This window comes from Anomaloglossus baeobatrachus, chromosome 4, assembly GCF_048569485.1.
Source record: "Anomaloglossus baeobatrachus isolate aAnoBae1 chromosome 4, aAnoBae1.hap1, whole genome shotgun sequence".
Lineage (NCBI taxonomy): Eukaryota > Metazoa > Chordata > Amphibia > Anura > Aromobatidae > Anomaloglossus > Anomaloglossus baeobatrachus.
This window is the reverse complement of record NC_134356.1, coordinates 639,698,374-639,719,927: the sequence shown is the minus strand read 5'-3', so window position 1 is coordinate 639,719,927 and position 21,554 is coordinate 639,698,374. Positions and strand designations below refer to the sequence as shown.

The following is a 21,554-nucleotide window of genomic DNA, read 5'->3' as shown; positions in this document are numbered from 1 at the left end:
CATCACCTATTGTGAATGGGGGATCTGGTGTGGTCCACTATATATAGAGGTGTTCTCAGTTATTGCACAGGAGGGGGGGAGGTGAGCTGTGACATCACCTATTGTGAATGGTGGATCCAGGGCTATCTACTATATATATATATATATATATATATATATATATATATATATATATATATATATATATATATATATATATATATATATATATATATATATATATATATATATATATATATATATATATAAAATATATATATATAAAATATATATATATATTATAGAGAGAGGTTTTATCAGTCTTTGTACAGGAGGGGGATTAGGTGAGCTGTGACATAATCTATTGTGAATGGTGGATCCAGGGCTATCTACTGTATATAGAGATTATTAGTCATTGTACAGAAACAAGAGGTGAGCTGTGACATCACCCATCATGAATGGTGGTTTGTATTGTCTACTGTATATAGAGGTGTTATGAGTTATTGTACAGGAGGGGGGAGGAGGTGAGCTCTGGCATCACCTGTTTGTGAATGGTGGAGCTGTGTTACCAATCACTCTACAGGGGGAGGAAGTGAGTTGTGACATCACCTATTGTGAATGGTGGATCATGTGTGATCTCCTGTATGTAGAGGTGTTATCAGTCATTGTACAGGAGTAGGAGGAGGTTAGCTTTGCGATCAGCTATCATAAATAGTGGATCCTGTGTAATCTACTGTATATAGAGGTGTTATTGGTCATTGTTCAGGAGGGGGAGAAGGTGAGCTGTGATGTCACCTTTTGCGAATGGTGGATCCTATATGATCTACTGTACAAAGAGGTGTTATCAGTCATTGCCCAGGAGGGGAGGAGGTGAGCTGTGATATCACTTATTTTGAATAGTGGTTCCTTAATGCCTGAATTTCATCTTGGCTCGGTCTTTAGTTGTAGTTTTACTGTTTTGGCCCCCAGGTGTCACTATTACACAGTTTCTTTTAGACGTGCGTGTACAGAAGTGCACCCGCCCCATGTGCCCGGAGAAGGCGAAGGGCTGAACGCGTTGTGAATGAATCGATTGTGCCTCAGTAGATGAGCAGAACGGCCCGGGATGAGGACAGTGGCAATCATCTGCTTGTGCCATTACGGCTCCGGATCACTCATTACTTGGCTTCCGGCTCAGTCAGGACAATGCTCCATAGTGTGACCACCATGGGGACTAATCTCGCCTGTGTGGGGCATGACCGATTATTAAAAAATAGAGAGCAGTTACGAGCCGATGGCCCGGCTATATGGCTGCACCACTCCTTTATGGTGACATGAAGACTCGTAGGCCTGGCTGCCTATTACTGAATGATTAATGACCTGGACGTGGCTTAGAAACCCAGATATACTCCGTAGGTTGGGTGTCTGTAACCTATCAAGGCTCAGGCCTACCCTTGTAGCCCCTTACAGTACAAGAGCCATTGTCTGAGGCCAATATTACAGGATACGGCCAGCAGAGGGCAGCACCACTCGCCCGTGGCTCATGTTGTGGCCCGGTGTTGGGTAGATTATCTCGGTCGTGTCTTGCATCGCGCTCTCCCTTCGGATCCGCTCCATCCAAGTCTGTCGCTCTGAATTCATGTCCTCGTTTTTGCGGATAGTTCTGTATTTCACGCCCTCTTTGCTGCCCCCCTTTAATCTGCCCGACATCCTCTTTTGCAGCTTATCGGACAGTTTCTGGAGTCAATGGACCTCTCGTCATCCTGGACAACGTCAAGGTAATCTGATGGCGATCGGTGCTCCCGGCCGGATCATTGTAGATCATTGTTCGGCCTCATGGGGCTGCAGATAGGAGCAGAATTTGTAGCCGGTACCAGTATGAGGAAAGCCCTCTTTACTTGAGAGCGTCTTCCACACACTTTGTTATGGGCATAAAGATTTTGTAGCAAGATGGCAAGTTAGGCTATGTGCGCACGTTGCGTACTTCACTGCAGAAATTTCTGCAGCGATCTGAAGAGCACATGTGCGCTTTAGATCGCTGCAGAAATGTCCGTAGTGAGCGCCGATTCCATGCGCTCTGCCTGCAGCTCCTGCCATAGACAGAGCAGGAGCTGCCGGCAAAGCGCAGGAAAGAAGTGACATGTCACTTCTTTTTGCGCAGCGCTTCGGCAGTAGCCGAAGCGCTGCGCTCTGAGACGCCACGTGCGCACGGCCCCTGCACAATCTCCATAGACTGTGCAGGGGACGCAGGACGCATGCAGTTACGCTGCGCTGCAAAGCGCAGCGTAACTGCATGAATTTACGCAACGTGCGCACATAGCCTTACAGTACTTTGTTTTATAAGGCGCACCCCAAATTTAGAGGAAAAAAAGGGAAAAAATATGGGGTTCGTCTTATAATCCGGTGATGTCTTACCGGAGAGGGGGCGGCAGCGGTGGTGGAGCGGGGTCACAGAAGGCAGGGACGGCGCTGGAATAGGGCAATGCAGAGGGGGGGCCCAGATGCTCGCTTGAGGCACTGTGAGGCAGAAGGAGCATCCAGAATCTATCGGCAGTGCGGCTTCAAAGAAATGGCGCATGCGCAGATTGAGCCCTCGGGTCAATGGCAAGCCGATATCTCATCTGTGCAAGCGCTACCTCTGGGCGACGTTTTCTTAAGTCAGCTGCAGGGAATCAATGGGCCCGAGGCGGCGCATGCGCACACAAGATCTTGAGCCGAGAGCGCCATCTGCATGCGCCATTATTTGAAGCTCGCACTGGTGACAGCAGCCCCTGGCTCACCACCAGCAGTACAGCACTCGCGGCCCGAAGCATCTTCCCTGCCTCCACCATCCCCCGATAATCTACATTCAAATTATAAGACGCACCCCTTGTTTTCCTCACAAATTTTTGGGAGGAAAAGTTGGTTTTCTGATCCAAAAATGGTTTTATGATCCAAAAATGTACAGTATTTTTTATTTGCAGGGTTGGTGGAAACTTACTCATAGCTGCAGGTCCCTGTGCTGTGCCCCTCACTGATCCTAAAAATGGGGCTCTGCAATGTGTCTTCTGAATGGTGCTTGGGCTGCACATGTTAACGTTCCGCGCCATTGTATATGGGACTGATGGACGTAATCTGTATTGGGCTTGACTATGTCCGCAGTGCCACGGACAATGAAAGGAGTGGATTTGCACACATTGGACTGCTTCGTTGCAAGGGCACATTGCAAAGCCCCATTTTTAGAATTGCTCGATGGCAGCAGTCTCCATATGCTTGTGAACAATGGCTGGATCCTGACAACTTCAGCCCCTCGTGCCTCCCCCGATGCTGCAGAGGCATAGGCTGCCTCTTTTTGCCACCTCAGGGAGTGCACAGTTCAGGTCAGCTGCTGCGCAAACTGCCTATCATCAGGAGCCCACCGACATGCAGGAAGGTGGAAGGCGGGGAGCAGTGTGCTCCTAAAGACATAAGACATCCCCTTTTAAAGGGAATCTGTCACCAGGATTTTGCAATGTAAGCTGAGGAAAGCATGCTGCGTGGGTTAAAAAAGAAAAAACATCTGTGTTTCTCTTATCTGTGTGTGAGCCATTGATTACTTATACTAAAGGGTTTATTGCTCTTTGATTGGTGTGACTCCTCTGCATGTACAGAGAAGACCCGCTTGCCCCCTGCTGTGATTGTGCACTGACAGTGAGCTGTCAATCTATAGAGCCTGGTGTGGGCGGGGACAGCTCCCAGCTCTGCTACACTCCATCCTGACATATAGTCAGAACGGCTGCACACAGCGGGCTCTTATGTACAGCATTCTAACATGCTGTATATAAGCGCCCAGGCCGGGGGTATAACATAAAAAAAACCTTTATAATACTTACCTAACGGTTGCTCGGTTGGCCTTATGGGCGTCTCCATTGTCTGGCGCCGGCGCCTCCTCTTTCGGTCATCTTTGTCCTCTTTCTGAAGCCTGTGTGCATGATGCGTCTACGTCATACACACTCGCCGGTCCTGCGCAAGCGCACTACAATACTTTGATCTGCCCTGCTCAGGACCTGAATGCCGGCGCTTGTGTATGACGTCGGACCCGTCATGCACCGCGGCTAGAGAAGGAGAGCAAAGATGGCCAAAAGAGGCGGCACCGGACAACGGAGACGCCCATAAGGCCCACCGCGCGACTGTTAGGTAAGTATTATAAAGTGTTTTTATGTTATACCCCCGGCCTGGGCTCTTGTATACAGCATTCTAACATACTGTATATAAGAGCCTGGTGGTGGTGGCCGCAGCTTATAGGCCAAAAAAAGTTGTGACAGGTTCCCTTTTAAATATGGTTAGGTTCAGAATCTTTGTCTACATTATGAAGTAGTAAAAAACCTGCGGCCTGACTCCCTCTAAGTCAGCTTCTCTCCCAAGAAGCCCCGGTGCCCCCCATGTTTGACTCTCGCCTTTTTGGCACGTGTGGCTTTTTATAGTTGTCCCCAGAACCTGTATGGAGCAGACTGATGTCCGTCTTCTTGCTGTAGCTGATGTGTCACCCATGTGTCTGTGTCTTTATCTCAGTTCCCCAGATATTCAGAGATCGTGTACTTGACTCTTCCCGATGGCACAAAAAGGAGCGGTCAGGTGCTGGAGGTCAGCGGGTCCAAGGCTGTGGTACAGGTAAGACCCGGAGATAAGGCACCTCCCCTGTGTGCACCCACCATATCCTCTTCTCTGTCTTTTGATATCTTTCACCCTTCTTCTGCAGGTTTTTGAGGGAACTTCAGGTATAGATGCCAAGAAGACATCTTGTGAGTTTTCTGGAGACATCCTGCGGACCCCTGTATCAGAGGACATGCTGGGTATGTGAGCCCCCTGCTTACACGTATAGTTATTCTGAGGTGCGGTCAGATTGGGTTTTGCAGATTTGCTGATATATTCAGTTCTGTTTCTCAAGGTCGTGTATTTAACGGCTCAGGGAAGCCCATTGACCGCGGGCCTACGGTCCTGGCTGAAGATTACCTGGACATCATGGGTAAGTCTGAGGACCCTGGTACTCCCATGAGTTGTCCGATATGTGAGTTAGATTTATATTTTCTATCTAAACCTTATGTATGTTCTCTGCAGGGCAGCCCATTAATCCTCAATGCAGGATTTACCCCGAGGAGATGATCCAGACGGGCATCTCTGCCATCGATGGCATGAACAGCATTGCCCGTGGGCAGAAAATCCCAATCTTCTCCGCCGCTGGTCTCCCCCATAATGAGGTGAGTGGTAGAAAGGCCTAAAAATGGTTCACAGAGGACAAATTCAGAAATGATGGGTCACACGGGGTCCCAAATTGTCCTTCAGCCGTACGACTCACATTATGGTGCACTGATGGGCACCACTCCACCTCTACACCCATGGGAGTTATATGTACATATACATGTGCTTTATACCTGCTCCTGTCTCCTGTCAGATTGCGGCACAGATCTGTCGTCAGGCCGGGCTAGTCAAGAAATCCAAAGACGTTATGGATTACTCCGAGGAGAACTTCGCCATTGTGTTTGCCGCCATGGGGGTAAGTGAGTAATGGCAAAACGCTGCACACTGTGAATGAGGATTACCCATACATGGTGAGTTCTGGGCTTTGTCATCACCCTGTCTCAGGACCCTTCAGTCCAATAGGGATGGTCCAAAGTGCCTTACTGAAGTCTTTAATCCACGGGAGACCTAGAAATAAGTCCCTGATTCATCAGTTTTCAAAGTTACCAAAAATTTTGCACCTTAATATTTTTCCACCAGTCCCGGCCTGCAAACTTTGAACTTTTTTTGAAAAGTTGGGCTGTGGCATCCCAAGTACAGGCAATAAAATTATCATTTATGCCACAATAGTGATGTAAATTGCAACAAAAGCGTAACCCGTCTGATGGAAGCGCAAGAAATGTATTAAGTGGTACATTCTTCTTTAAGAATTAGGCGCATCTTACTCCAGCACTCCTGGCATGTAGACTGATGTTTAATATGCTGGTATTGTCTTAAAGGGGGTGTCCCCTACATTTACATTGATGGCCTTTCCTTACTCTACATTGATGGCCTTTCCTTACTCTACATTGATGGCCTTTCCTTACTCTTACATTGATGGCCTTTCCTTACTCTTACATTGATGGCCTTTCCTTACTCTTAAATTGATGGCCTTTCCTTACTCTACATTGATGGCCTTTCCTTACTCTACATTGATGGCCTTTCCTTACTCTTACATTGATGGCCTTTCCTTACTCTTACATTGATGGCCTTTCCTTACTCTTACATTGATGGCCTTTCCTTACTCTTACATTGATGGCCTTTCCTTACTCTACATTGATGGCCTTTCCTTACTCTTAAATTGATGGCCTTTCCTTACTCTACATTGATGGCCTTTCCTTACTCTACATTGATGGCCTTTCCTTACTCTACATTGATGGCCTTTCCTTACTCTACATTGATGGCCTTTCCTTACTCTTACATTGATGGCCTTTCCTTACTCTACATTGATGGCCTTTCCTTACTCTTACATTGATGGCCTTTCCTTACTCTTACATTGATGGCCTTTCCTTACTCTACATTGATGGCCTTTCCTTACTCTACATTGATGGCCTTTCCTTACTCTTACATTGATGGCCTTTCCTTACTCTTACATTGATGGCCTTTCCTTACTCTTACATTGATGGCCTTTCCTTACTCTACATTGATGGCCTTTCCTTACTCTACATTGATGGCCTTTCCTTACTCTTACATTGATGGCCTTTCCTTACTCTTAAATTGATGGCCTTTCCTTACTCTACATTGATGGCCTTTCCTTACTCTACATTGATGGCCTTTCCTTACTCTACATTGATGGCCTTTCCTTACTCTACATTGATGGCCTTTCCTTACTCTTACATTGATGGCCTTTCCTTACTCTACATTGATGGCCTTTCCTTACTCTTACATTGATGGCCTTTCCTTACTCTTACATTGATGGCCTTTCCTTACTCTACATTGATGGCCTTTCCTTACTCTACATTGATGGCCTTTCCTTACTCTACATTGATGGCCTTTCCTTACTCTACATTGATGGCCTTTCCTTACTCTTACATTGATGGCCTTTCCTTACTCTACATTGATGGCCTTTCCTTACTCTACATTGATGGCCTTTCCTTACTCTACATTGATGGCCTTTCCTTACTCTTACATTGATGGCCTTTCCTTACTCTTACATTGATGGCCTTTCCTTACTCTTACATTGATGGCCTTTCCTTACTCTACATTGATGGCCTTTCCTTACTCTACATTGATGGCCTTTCCTTACTCTTACATTGATGGCCTTTCCTTACTCTTACATTGATGGCCTTTCCTTACTCTTACATTGATGGCCTTTCCTTACTCTACATTGATGGCCTTTCCTTACTCTACATTGATGGCCTTTCCTTACTCTACATTGATGGCCTTTCCTTACTCTTACATTGATGGCCTTTCCTTACTCTACATTGATGGCCTTTCCTTACTCTTACATTGATGGCCTTTCCTTACTCTACATTGATGGCCTTTCCTTACTCTTACATTGATGGCCTTTCCTTACTCTACATTGATGGCCTTTCCTTACTCTACATTGATGGCCTTTCCTTAGGACAGGTCATCAATGTCTGATCGGCCGGGGTCCGATACCTGGCACCTCTGCTGATCAGTTGTTCTCGGCCCCGGCAGCAGGCAGCCAGAGATGCTCAGTTTTGGAGCTGCTCCATCTTCTGATAGCGGCTGCGGCCGGGTACTGCACATCCACCTCGTATTGATTTGAACAGGAGGCGGATGTACAGTACCCGGCTGCGGCCGATATCAGTAGATTGAGCAGCTCCAGAATTGAGCATTTCTGGCTGCCTGCTGCCACCGCCGGGACTGAGAAAAGCTGATGTGCGGGGTGTCAGACCCCAGCCAATCCGACATTGATGACTTATCCTAAGGATAGTCCATCAATGTAAAAGTAGTGGACAACCTCTTTTAATACAGGAGATTCCCTGCAGTGGCTCCACAGGAGAAATTGAGTATTACAATGCCATTGAAACTCAATATGTAATGCATAAGAGGAAAGGTCCTGCAGAGCGAGAGACTTTGTAGCTCATCGAATTATTCTAGAATTTCCTGATGGGGGGAACGCAAATACGTTTACTAAAATGGATAACCCTTTGTAAGACACTGGTGAAACTGCGGCATTTGCCCATTAGGTTGACTAAAGTTAGTGCAAATCAATTCTCAGGACTCGTACACCGGCCACATCGGTAATCTGTGGCTGCTGGAGGGGGGGAAGGGCGCGAGGCTGGAGGCGCAAGGCTGGAGGGGGGGCAGCCGTGACAATGACCTTTTAACTGACTGCATCCATGGCGCTCTGGATTAGCCAGCCTAATAAAATGAAGTGCCACGGATGCAGTCACGTCAGAGACCATTCGCATGGCTCCCCTCCAGCAGCTACAGGTTACTTTTGTGGCCGATGGACCAAGTCCCGAAAATCGTTTGCACCATCTGTAGTTAAGACTCAACTACTTGCAGTAAAAGAAATGTGAGAGCTAAAATAGCGCCACAGTTGTACATACCAGACACAGCTGTGAAGTTATTTCTGTAAGAAATTGGCCATGTTTTCTCTTATAACCCCTTCTGATGTATGGAGCAGGTGCAGGAGCTGAGCCTGCATTACACAGCAGGGATTGTTCTGTAACAGAAGCATTTGCAGTTGGCCTGTATCACTGCTGTAACCAATTACATGCTGCTGTCAGTCACTGTCAGCAGAAAGTCAATGGTGCAAAATTAAGTGATGGTGTTTATCCACTCCCATCGGTCTCACTAAACAATTGTGGTGGCCCATCTGTTCTCATGACAGCAGAAGGCTCCTGAAGGCTCCTCCTGGGCCATGGGCTTCAGAAAACGTCAGTTTGATTATATACTGCAGTATGATGAAATTGCAATCAATTCCCCAAAGGAGAGTAAAAAATTTAGTTTTTAAAAATCTAACAATCTAAACTTAAAGGGAACCGGTCACCAGATTTGGGGCCAATAAGCTGCGGCCACCACCACTAGGCTTTTATATATGCAGTATTCTAACATGCTGTATATAAGAGCCCAGGCCGCTGTGTAGAACGTAAAAATCACTTTATAATACTCACCTAAACGGTCACTGCTGTGGAGTTGGGTCATATGGGTGTCTCTGTTCTCCGATGCCTCCTCTATCAGTCATCTTTGTCCTCCTTCTTCTGAAACCGGGGTGCATGACGCGTCCTATGTCATCCATACTCGACGGCATTGAGCTCCTGCTCAAGCGCACTTTGATCTGCCCTGAGCTCAGGGCGGATCAAAGTATTGTAGTGCGCCTGCGCGGGACCGGCGAGTGTGGATGACTTAAGACACATCATGCACCCCGGCTTCAGAAAGAGGATGAAGATGGCCGAAAGAGGAGGCATCGGGAAACTGAGACACCCATATGACCCAACTCCACCGCAGCGACTGTTTAGGTGAGTGTTATAAGTGATTTTTTTAATGTTTTACACAGCAGGCTGGGCTCTTATACATGTTAGAATGCTGTATATAAGAGTCCACTGGTGGTGGCCACAGCTTATTTGCCAAAACTGGTGACAGGTTCCTTTTTAAAGGGTTTTTCCACTACTAGGACACCCCCTTCTGATTCCCCAAGTTTCCCCCAGGTAAAATAATAAAACCTATACTCACCTCCTGTACCAGCACTGTTCCAGCGGTGCCGTGGATCATGTAGGGTTGTGATATCACGTGAGCCCTGCGCCCAATCAGCTCCGGCTTCCTTCCCCCGCCTGCAGACCAAATGAGTCAATCAGCAGGAAGTGAGCTGCACTCACTTCCTGTTGATTGCGCGTTTGGTCCAAAGGCGGGGAGAAGGAAGCCGGAGCTGATTTGACGCGGGGCTCTTGTGATATCACAACCCCGTAGCACCGCTGGAACGGCGCCGATACAGGAGGTGAGAATAGGCTTTATGCTTTTACCTGGGGGAAACATGGAATCAGATGGGGCGGGTCCTAGTAGTGAACAGCCCCCTTAAAATTCTTACTTCATATGCCATAAAGCGAAAAAAAAAAATACTGTATTCAGCTGTTCAGTTTGTCAGAAATAACCCCAAAATGCTATCAATAAAAATGCCAGATTGGCACGAAAAAAACAAGCCCTCACCCTACTCCATTAACTGAACAATAACATGTTACAATTTTTTTTAACGCAATTGTACTCACCTGTAGAATTTGTTTCCAGGTAATTTTATTACCATATAATGAGAACCGTAAATACAAAACCTAAAAAACAATGGTGGAATCATGTTTTGTTTTTTTTTCTTTTTTCTCCATTCTGGTCAGTGCATTTGGAATGGTCTCCAGTTTACATTATCTGGTAACTCAAATTGTTATTGACAACTACGTCTCGTCCCGCAGAATAAATACCGGCCCTCAATCCGTTCTGTTGATGAAAAATAAAAAAAAAAGAGAAATAGTTCTAAGAAGGGAGGGAAAAACCAAAAACGCAGAAAATAACATTCACGTATTGTAGACTTCCCCTCACTTGTTCCTATTTTTTTTTAGGTGAACATGGAGACTGCTCGGTTCTTCAAATCTGATTTCGAGGAGAACGGGTCTATGGACAACGTGTGTCTCTTCTTGAACTTGGCCAATGACCCCACGTAAGTACGGGCTGATTCTACCCACTGGGGCTTGAGGATAGTCCTGTGCACCAATCTATCTCCCCATGTGCTGCCCACTGTGCCCTCCATGGCTGACCGGCGATGCTTTGTCCCCCGCAGCATTGAACGTATCATCACTCCTCGGCTTGCCCTCACCACGGCAGAGTTCCTGGCCTATCAGTGTGAGAAGCACGTGCTGGTCATCCTGACGGACATGAGCTCCTATGCTGAAGCCTTGAGAGAGGTAATGTATGTGTAACCGCGCAATGATGCAGGATATTGGATAAAGGGATAACTGGTGGATCTGCGATGGTTTGATCACCGGGAACCACAACGATCGCCAGAATGGGGTCCTGCACCCCTCCGTCATCCTGGCTGAGCAAGAAAACTCTGCGAGGAGGAGTTTTAGGCTGCGTGGCCACGATCAGTGTTTGCAGCGTTTTGGATCTAGCGTGTTTTCGGTATGTCTAAAATGCTGCGTTGTACAGTACAAGCACAGTGGATAGGATTTCTAGAAATACCGTACCTACTGTGCTTGTTTCTTCCACAGCAAACACTGACCTGCGGTGTGGCTTTCCAAGCCGCAGCATGTCAATTGTTTACTGCGAAATCACATGCATCCTCCGCAGGGAGAACACAAGCGAAAGACTGCAGCACACCGAACCCTGATCGTGGGTACAGGCAGGACGCAGCGAGCCCTGATCGTGGGCACAGGCAGGACGCAGCGAGCGCTGATCGTGGGCACAGGCAGGACGCAGCGAGCCCTGATGGTGGGCACAGGCAGGGCGCAGCGAGCCCTGATGGTGGGCACAGGCAGGACGCAGTGAGCCCTGATAGTGGGTACAGGCAGGACGCAGTGAGCCCTGATGGTGGGCACAGGCAGGACGCAGTGAGCCCTGATAGTGGGTACAGGCAGGACGCAGCGAGCCCTGATGGTGGGCACAGGCAGGACGCAGTGAGCCCTGATGGTGGGCACAGGCAGGAAGCAGCGAGCCCTGATCGTGGGCACAGGCAGGACGCAGCGAGCCCTGATAGTGGCTACAGGAAGGACGCAGCGAGCCCTGATAGTGGGCACGGGCAGGACGCAGCGAGCCCTGATAGTGGGCACGGGCAGGACGCAGTGAGCCCTGATCGTGGCTACAGGCAGGATGCAGTGAGCCCTGATCGTGGCTACGGGCAGGACGCAGTGAGCCCTGATCGTGGCTACGGGCAGGACGCAGTGAGCCCTGATCGTGGCTACGGGCAGGACGCAGTGAGCCCTGATGGTGGCTACAGGCAGGACGCAGTGAGCCCTGATGGTGGCTACAGGCAGGACGCAGTGAGCCCTGATCGTGGCTACAGGCAGGACGCAGTGAGCCCTGATCGTGGCTACGGGCAGGACGCAGCGAGCCCTGATAGTGGGTACGGGCAGGACGCAGCGAGCCCTGATAGTGGCTACAGGCAGGACGCAGTGAGCCCTGATCGTGGCTACGGGCAGGACGCAGCGAGCCCTGATAGTGGGTACGGGCAGGACGCAGTGAGCCCTGATCGTGGGTACGGGCAGGACGCAGTGAGCCTTGATTGTGGCTACGGGCAGGACGCAGTGAGCCCTGATAGTGGGTACGGGCAGGACGCAGCGAGCCCTGATAGTGGGCACGGGCAGGACGCAGCGAGCCCTGATAGTGGGCACGGGCAGGACGCAGCGAGCCCTGATAGTGGGCACGGGCAGGACGCAGCGAGCCCTGATAGTGGGCACGGGCAGGACGCAGCGAGCCCTGATCGTGGCTACGGGCAGGACGCAGCGAGCCTTGATCGTGGGCACAGGCAGGACGCAGCGAGCCTTGATCGTGGGCACAGGCAGGACGCAGCGAGCCCTGATCGTGGCTACAGGCAGGACGCAGTGAGCCCTGATCGTGGCTACAGGCAGGACGCAGTGAGCCCTGATCGTGGCTACAGGCAGGACGCAGTGAGCCCTGATCGTGGCTACAGGCAGGACGCAGTGAGCCCTGATCGTGGCTACGGGCAGGACGCAGTGAGCCCTGATCGTGGCTACGGGCAGGACGCAGTGAGCCCTGATCGTGGCTACGGGCAGGACGCAGCGAGCCCTGATAGTGGGTACGGGCAGGACGCAGTGAGCCCTGATAGTGGCTACAGGAAGGACGCAGCGAGCCCTGATAGTGGGCACGGGCAGGACGCAGTGAGCCCTGATCGTGGCTACAGGCAGGACGCAGTGAGCCCTGATCGTGGCTACGTGCAGGACGCAGTGAGCCCTGATCGTGGCTACGGGCAGGACGCAGTGAGCCCTGATCGTGGCTACGGGCAGGACGCAGTGAGCCCTGATCGTGGCTACGGGCAGGACGCAGTGAGCCCTGATCGTGGCTACGGGCAGGACGCAGTGAGCCCTGATCGTGGCTACGGGCAGGACGCAGTGAGCCCTGATCGTGGCTACGGGCAGGACGCAGTGAGCCCTGATAGTGGGTACGGGCAGGACGCAGCGAGCCCTGATAGTGGGTACGGGCAGGACGCAGCGAGCCCTGATAGTGGGCACGGGCAGGACGCAGCGAGCCCTGATGGTGGGCACAGGCAGGACGCAGTGAGCCCTGATCATGGGCACATACCCTTATGCTGTGGGATTACGGATGGAAGAGCTGGGCTATGGCTGTGCAGTGAACATCTTTGTGTGGATACACAAGTGCTGGGGCACAGGGAGAAGACCTCTGCTCCACCGTGACCCCGACTCATCCATCTGTGATCTCTCGGCAGATGTGCGGTGTATGGTGCTGAGCCGGCAAGAAGTGGCAGATAGCAGAAGTTCTGTGCGCGAGCCACTACCTCCCGGCTCAGCACGAACAGATTAACCCTGTCATGATCTTTGATGTATATTTTTACATAAAAGGTTGTGTCCCTGCCTTTGATGCTGGCTCACATCTTTCCCTTCACATGACGGCTGATCTGTTCAGGCATCGTGTGCCGCTAACGGCCACGACTGGATCGGAGATCCGCCTGCTGCTGTTAACCAGTTAGAGATTGACAACTGGATTTAATTGGGGCAAATCATTCCCCGCTCCCATCGGCTGCCCCGTGACGTTATCGCAGGCTGCTGATGGGTTTTTATAGCAGCCGATGACCCCTGTGTCTGTCAGTACGATCTTTCTGTGAACACCGGCTGCGAGTCATATAGTGAACATAAACCCCCCCCCCAAAAAAAAAACCTGTAGCATTGCACGTTTTTTGCAATTGTGCCGCACTTGTAATTTTTGTTTCCCGTTTTTGCTACATGGTATTATTCAAAAATACAACTTGTCCCAAAAAAAACAATCCCTCATGTGGCTATATTGATGGAAAAGTAAAAAGGTTATGGCTCTTGGAAGAAAGGGAGGAAAAACAAAAACGCCAAAATCGTAAAGGGGTTAAAGAGGGAATCACTCGGCCGATCAAACCTCGGGTGTGCAGTGTGACGCCAGGGTGATGGCACATAGACAGGTCGCTGTGCACATCCGAGGTCACAGCGGCCGCTAGGGATTTGTCTGACATAGTTTGGTAGGAGGAAGCAGAGGGGCACTACAGATGGGCGCGATATTTATTGGCTGGGCTGCTCAGCAGGAGTACACGCCATTATGACTAGTGATATCAGGTGGCTACGAGTATGCGAGCAACTTTCACTTAACATTGGGGCTGCTGGAAACCAGTGTTTAATGGCAAATGCAGCGCTGTGATTAATAGGGGTAAGTCCTGCCGGGTTCCCTTTAGGCACTCTGCCGCGCCATTTAAAGTCTCTGGCTCTGTCAGATCTGTCCAGTGTTGATAATGACGCGGCCGTATTACAACTCCGGTTATTGGACCCGCACCCATACACATGTAGGCTCTGCTAGACCGAACATGTCTGCTCTCAATGGGAGAGGGGAGTAAAGTCAGGGTCTGCAGCCGCTGCATGGACTGCGGTTATTAGTGATGTGTCGGTTGGGGACGATCCGACACAAAGATCCGGCTCCCTGCTGTGCCAGATCCCCAGTGAGAGCCACTAAATTCTTTAAATGGCTCTTTTCGCTGCTGAAACCCCGCCCACCCATAGCTAAACCCCGCCCACTCAGCAGTCTAATCGGTCCCTTGTAAGTGGGTGGGGTTTATCCGCGGGTGGGCGGGTTTTCACCGGCGTTACTATAATCCTAAATATGTGTTCACCTGGGGTGAACACATATTTTATAAGGAGCCAAGAACGATCCGAATGAGCCGCCTCTTTTTGGTGAGCGGAGCCATGGGAATCGGATCACCAAAAAGAGCCGGACTGCCCATCACTAGCGGTTATTTGGACTCCCACCGCGCAGTCAGTGTCCGCTGGATCTTCTGCATATACCTTAAACAATTTTGTAGCGATCTGGATATCTCCTTTGGCTTCTGGCTATCTAAGGAAAAGCAGCCATTTTATAAACCCTCATTCACCTTTTTCTCTTCTTTTCTTGGTTCTTCTATGGGAATGTTGCTGAGATGGGAAAGCTTGAATGTATTATCTCCTGCTGCAAACAGATCAGAGGGGAGAGGCTCCTGCTGCAGCCAATTGTCTAACACCCAGACATAGGATGTGGAGGAGGGGGACATGGCTGAGCTTCTGAGGCACACAAATGAATTCTCTCTACTTTTTTGTTTTTAAAATGTTCATATCTGTAATGGAGCGAAGAGATTGCTGGGATGTTTATTTACTGTTTAGGTTCCTTAATCTTAGTCTTTTCTTCGGCGCTCCATTGGGAGACCCAGACGATTGGGTGTATAGCACTGCCTCCGGAGGCCACACAAAGCATTACACTAAAAAGTGTAAGGCCCCTCCCCTTCTGGCTATACACCCCCAGTGGGATCACTGGCTCACCAGTTTTCTGCTTTGTGCGAAGGAGGTCAGACATCCACGCATAGCTCCACTGTTTAGTCAGCAGTAGCTGCTGACTATGTCGGATGGAAGAAAAGAGGGCCCATACAGGGCCCCCAGCATGCTCCCTTCTTACCCCACTTGTGGTTTGTAAGGTTGAGGTACCCATTGCGGGTACAGAGGCTGGAGCCCACATGCTGTTTTCCTTCCCCATCCCCCTGAGGGGCTCTGAGGAAGTGGGATCTTACCGGCCCCCAAGCCCTGAGGCCGGGCTCCATCCACAGACCCACTGAACCTGCTGGATACGGAGCTGGGTACCGTTCAGGGACAAGGCCCTGCAACTTTCAGGTACTCTGTGTCCCCGTACAGACAGGCACGCACACGCCAGACTTGCTGGGTGTGTTAGTGCGCCGGGGACAGTAGCGCTGCGCGCTGGGGTTTGAGTCACAGCAGCTTAGCTGTGTGACTTCATGTGCTGGGAACTACCGCGCCGGCCACTCTCAGAGCGGCGGCGCGGCTGGGACTTGTAGTGCGCCGGGGACTTAGCGCCGACCGCGCTTTTACGGCGGCGGCGCTTATAAATTTACTCCCCGGCTTTTGCGGCCTAGCTCCGCTTCGTTCCCGCCCCCTCCCTGTCAATCAGGGAATGGGACAGACGCTGTGCAATCGTCAGCGCCGAGGGCTGGAGCCTTATTTACATGCTCCAGCCCTCTCACTAGGCACAGTGGGACGCAGGTTTCCCGCTTTTGGTCTGAGCACGCCCAGGGCCCGCCCCCCCCTCCACAGGTCGCCGGCAGCCATTCCTGCATGCAGTCTGGCTGGAGGACGGACACAGGCTCTGGGAGACCCAGACTAGGGATTTCTGGCGACCACACACCCGCGTTTAGCGGGCGGTAAGCAGCACATTAGTGCTGGCCCCACTACTGCCACAGTGTTGTATTGGTGTACTTTTTCCTGTACCAGATATATATATATATATATACTGCACTGTACGGTCGCTTCTTGGCTGTATACCCTATATTGCTCTGAGGAGACAACAACATGTCATCCACAAAACGCAAGGGTGCCAAGGCACGGGCTGTATACACTGCTTGTACAGCATGTGGGGCTAATCTACCAGCAGGATCCAACGACTCTCATTGTGTGCAATGTTCAGTCCCAGTGGCACTTCGTCAGCCAGAGCCTATGGTGGTGGTAGCCCAGGCAGAGACGCCTGTGAACCCTGCCCCGGTGACGGGGACAGAATTTGCAGTCTTTGCTGATAAAATGTCTGTGACTATGACAAAAATCCTGGAGACCTTGCAGTCCAGGCCAGTTGCTCAGACCATGGACACTGCTGTGTCTATGTTCCCCGGTCCCCCTCAGTTGGAACTAATCCGTACTTCAAGGGGGTCCCAGGCATCACAGGCTGGGGGCTCTGACTCCGATGACAGTCCCAGGCCGCCTAAGCGAGCTCGCTGGGAGAGACCCTCCACGTCATCACGCGGGTCAGGGTCTCAGCGAGAAGGGTCTCTATATGATGAGACAGAGGTGGGTGATCAGGAGTCTAGTCCTGACACCGCACTCAATTTGGATACGCCAGATGGTGACGCCATGGTAAATGACCTTATAGCGGCCATCAATAGGCTGTTGGATATTTCTCCCCCAGCCCCTTCAGCAGAGGAGGCAGCTGCCCAGCAGGAGAAATTCCTTTCCTGTATCCCAAGCGTAAATCGAGTACTTTTCTGGACCACTCTGACTTCAGAGAATCAATCCAGAAACACCATGCTTATCCGGACAAGCGTTTTTCCAAACGTCTTAAGGATACACGTTATCCCTTTCCCCCTGACGTGGTCAAACGCTGGACCCAGTGTCCAAAAGTGGACCCTCCAATATCCAGGCTTGCAGCTAGATCCATAGTTGCAGTGGAGGATGGGGCTTCACTTAAAGATGCCAATGACAGACAGATGGACCTTTGGTTGAAATCTGTCTATGAAGCTATTGGCGCGTCGTTTGCTCCAGCATTCGCGGCCGTGTGGGCGCTCCAAGCTATTTCAGCTGGTCTGGCACAGGTGGACTCTTTCATACGTCCAGCAGTGCCGCAAGTGGCGTCCTTAACTACGCAAATGACTGCGTTTGCGACTTACGCTATCAATGCGGTACTGGACTCTACGAGCCGTACCTCAATGGCATCCGCCAACTCTGTAGTTTTGCGCAGAGCCTTGTGGTTAAAAGAATGGAAAGCAGATTCTGCTTCTAAAAAATGTTTAACCAGCTTGCCATTATCTGAAGACAGACTGTTTGGTGAGCAATTGGCGGAAATCATTAAACAGTCCAAAGGTAAGGACTCTTCCTTACCCCAGCCCAGATCAAGCAAACCTCAACAGAGGAAGTGGCAGTCAAAGTTTCGGTCCTTTCGAGGCTCGGGCAAGCCCCAATTCTCCTCGTCCAAAGGGACTCAGAAAGAGCAAAGGAGCTCTGATTCCTGGAGGGCTCACTCACGCCCCAAGAAAGCAACCGGAGGTACCGCTTCCAAGGCGGCTGCCTCATGACTTTCGGCCGCCTCCCTCCGCATCCTCGGTCGGTGGCAGGCTCTCCCGCTTTTGCGACATTTGGCTGCCACAGGTCAAAGACCGGTGGGTAACAGACATTTTGTCTCACGGGTACAGGATAGAGTTCAGTTCTCGTCCTCCGCCTCGGTTCTTCAGAACTTCCCCACATCCCGACCGAGCAGAGGCCCTTCTGCAGGCGGTGAATTCTCTAAGAGCAGAAGGAGTGGTGATCCCTGTTCCTCTTCGGGAACAAGGACAAGGTTTTTACTCCAATCTCTTTGTGGTGCCAAAAAAGGACGGCTCATTCCGTCCTGTTCTGGACCTAAAACTGCTCAACAAGCATGTGAACGCCAGGCGGTTCCGGATGGAATCCCTCCGCTCAGTCATTGCCTCAATGTCTCAAGGAGATTTCCTAGCATCAATAGACATCAAAGATGCTTATCTCCACGTGCCGATTGCTACAGAGCACCAACGCTTTCTGCGCTTCGTGATAGGAGACGACCATCTTCAGTTCGTAGCTCTGCCATTTGGTCTGGCGACAGCCCCACGGGTGTTCACCAAGGTCATGGCGGCAGTGGTAGCAGTCTTGCACTCTCAGGGACACTCTGTGATCCCTTACTTGGACGATCTACTTGTCAAGGCACCCTCTCAAGAGGCATGCCAACTCAGCCTGAATGTTGCGCTGGAGACTCTCCAGACGTTCGGGTGGATCATCAACTTCTCAAAGTCAAATCTGTCACCGACCCAATCACTAACGTATCTTGGCATGGAGTTTCATACTCTCTCAGCGATAGTGAAGCTTCCGCTGGACAAGCAGCGGTCACTACAGACTGGGGTGCAGGCTCTCCTTCAAAGTCAGTCGCACTCCTTAAGACGCCTCATGCACTTCCTCGGGAAGATGGTGGCGGCAATGGAGGCGGTTCCGTTTGCGCAGTTTCATCTGCGCCCACTTCAATGGGACATTCTCCGCCAATGGGACGGGAAGTCAACATCCCTGGACAGGAAAGTCTCCCTTTCCCAGACGGCCAAAGACTCTCTGCAGTGGTGGCTTCTTCCCAACTCATTATCACAGGGAAGATCCTTCCTACCACCGTCCTGGGCGGTGGTCACGACAGACGCGAGTCTGTCAGGGTGGGGAGCAGTTTTTCTCCACCACAGGGCTCAGGGTACGTGGACTCAGCAGGAGTCCACCCTTCAGATCAATGTTCTGGAAATCAGAGCAGTGTATCTTGCCCTACTACCCTTCCAGCAGTGGCTGGAAGGAAGGCAGATCCGAATTCAGTCGGACAACTCCACAGCGGTGGCATACATCAACCACCAAAGGGGGACACGCAGTCGACAAGCCTTCCAGGAAGTCCGGCGGATTCTGATGTGGGTGGAAGCCACGGCCTCCACCATATCCGCAGTTCACATCCCCGGCGTAGAAAACTGGGAAGCAGACTTCCTCAGTCGCCAGGGCATGGACGCAGGGGAATGGTCCCTTCACCCGGACGTGTTCCAGGAAATCTGTCGCCGCTGGGGAAGGCCGGACGTCGACCTAATGGCGTCCCGGCACAACAACAAGGTCCCAACCTTCATGGCACGGTCTCGCGATCACAGAGCTCTGGCGGCAGACGCCTTAGTGCAAGATTGGTCGCAGTTCCGGCTCCCTTATGTGTTTCCACCTCTGGCACTCTTGCCCAGAGTGATACGCAAGATCAGATCCGACTGCAGCCGCGTCATACTCGTCGCCCCAGACTGGCCAAGGAGGGCGTGGTATCCGGATCTGTGGCATCTCACGGTCGGCCAACCGTGGGCACTACCAGACCGACCAGACTTACTGTCCCAAGGGCCGTTTTTCCATCGGAATTCTGTGGCCCTGAACCTGACTGTGTGGCCATTGAGTCCTGGATCCTAGCATCTTCAGGATTATCCCAAGGGGTCGTTGCCACCATGAGACAGGCTAGGAAGCCCACGTCCGCTAAGATCTACCACAGAACGTGGAAGATATTCTTTTCTTTGTCGCTCCATTGGGAGACCCAGACAATTGGGTGTATAGCTATTGCCTCTGGAGGCCACACAAAGTATTACACTTAAAAGTGTAAGGCCCCTCCCCTTCTGGCTATACACCCCCAGTGGGATCACTGGCTCACCAGTTTTGTGCTTTGTGCGAAGGAGGCAACACATCCACGCATAGCTCCACTTTTTAGTCAGCAGCAGCTGCTGACTATGTCGGATGGAAGAAAAGAGGACACATATAGTGTCCCCAGCATGCTCCCTTCTCACCCCACTGTATGTCGGAGGTGTTTGTAAGGTTGAGGTACCCATTGCGGGTACGGCGGCAGGAGCCCACATGCTGATTCCTTCCCCATCCCTTTTTACAGGGCTCTGGGTGAAGTGGGATTTACCGGTCTCCAGGCACTGAGACCGTGCTCCATCTACAGCCCCTGGAGAAGATGCTGGATGGAGCGGAGTACATCAGGGACATGGCCCTGCTTCCTCAAGGTACTCTGTGTCCCCGTGCATTTGGCGCTCACACCGCAGCATGCTGGGTGTTGTAGTGCGCCGGGGGACATCAGCGCTGCGGCGCCTGTGCCATGGCCTCATTCAGCTTAGCTGAAGCAGGCACACTTATGGGACTCGGCCGCGCCGGCCGCTGGGACTGCGGCACGGCTGGCACTTGTAGTGCGCCGGGGACTTCAGCGCGGCCTGCGCTTTTACGGCGGCCGCGCTGATAACTACAGTCCCCGGCTTTTGCGGCCTGCTTCCGTTCGTTCCCGCCCCCAGACCTGCCAGTCAGGAGAGGGGCGGGACGCTGCCCACGTCTAGGACTCGGGCGCGCCGGCCGCTGGAACAGCGGCGCGGCTGGCACTTGTAGTGCGCCGAGGACTTCAGCGCGGCCCGCGCTTTTACGGCGGCCGCGCTGATAACTCGAGTCCCCGGCTTTTGCGGCCTGCTTTAGTTCGTTCCCGCCCCCAGACCTGCCAGTCAGGAGAGGGGCGGGACGCTGGCCACTTCTAGGGCGGTCGCGCCGGCCGCTGGGACTGCGGCGCGGCTGGCACTTGTGGTGCGCCGGGGACTTCAGCGCGGCCCGCGCTTTTACGGCGGCCGCGCTGTTAACTCGAGTCCCCGGCTTCTGGGCCTAGTCTCCCTTCGTTACCGCCCACAGCCCTGACAGTCAGGGTAGGGGCGTGACGCTGCATAGAGCAGAGCTGAGAGCTGGAGTATGTTTTGCATACTCCACCCCTCTCACTGTGTGCAATTCCCGCACTTTCTCAGGCACGCCCACGGCTTCCTTCTCTACAAGGACACCGGCAGCCATTAGTGTCAGTTTCTGTACGATACAGAGACAAGTGTGGAAGACCCTGGCATTCTGATAGTCACACAATCGCTGTAACAGGCGTTAAGCAGCACCTGTGGTGCTAACCCCACTAGTGCAGAAGTGCACTTATAGATATGCTTGTACTATATACATTGCACTGTTTGGTCGCACGTTGTATATACCCTCCTGGATTATGCGGAGGAGTTATCAGCATATTCTCTGTGTAAAACAAAGGTGCAGAACCACATGTTTTTCTATACAGCTGGTACAGCATGTACGGCTATACGGCCGGCA

The 21,554-nt window shown here is 51.5% G+C and overlaps 1 protein-coding gene across 1 annotated transcript in view; it reads left to right on the top strand.

Moving 5' to 3' along the window:
- The window catches only part of ATP6V1B2 (ATPase H+ transporting V1 subunit B2), a 61,461-nt gene that overhangs the window by 10,170 nt on the left and 29,737 nt on the right, over window positions 1–21,554 (top strand). Inside the window, exons 2-9 of the mRNA XM_075346456.1 lie at window positions 1,681–1,736; window positions 4,489–4,587; window positions 4,676–4,769; window positions 4,865–4,942; window positions 5,035–5,174; window positions 5,369–5,470; window positions 10,494–10,591; window positions 10,712–10,835. Of these exons, the coding sequence (XP_075202571.1) occupies window positions 1,681–1,736; window positions 4,489–4,587; window positions 4,676–4,769; window positions 4,865–4,942; window positions 5,035–5,174; window positions 5,369–5,470; window positions 10,494–10,591; window positions 10,712–10,835 (791 nt within the window). The remainder of the gene's footprint in view (window positions 1–1,680; window positions 1,737–4,488; window positions 4,588–4,675; window positions 4,770–4,864; window positions 4,943–5,034; window positions 5,175–5,368; window positions 5,471–10,493; window positions 10,592–10,711; window positions 10,836–21,554) is intronic.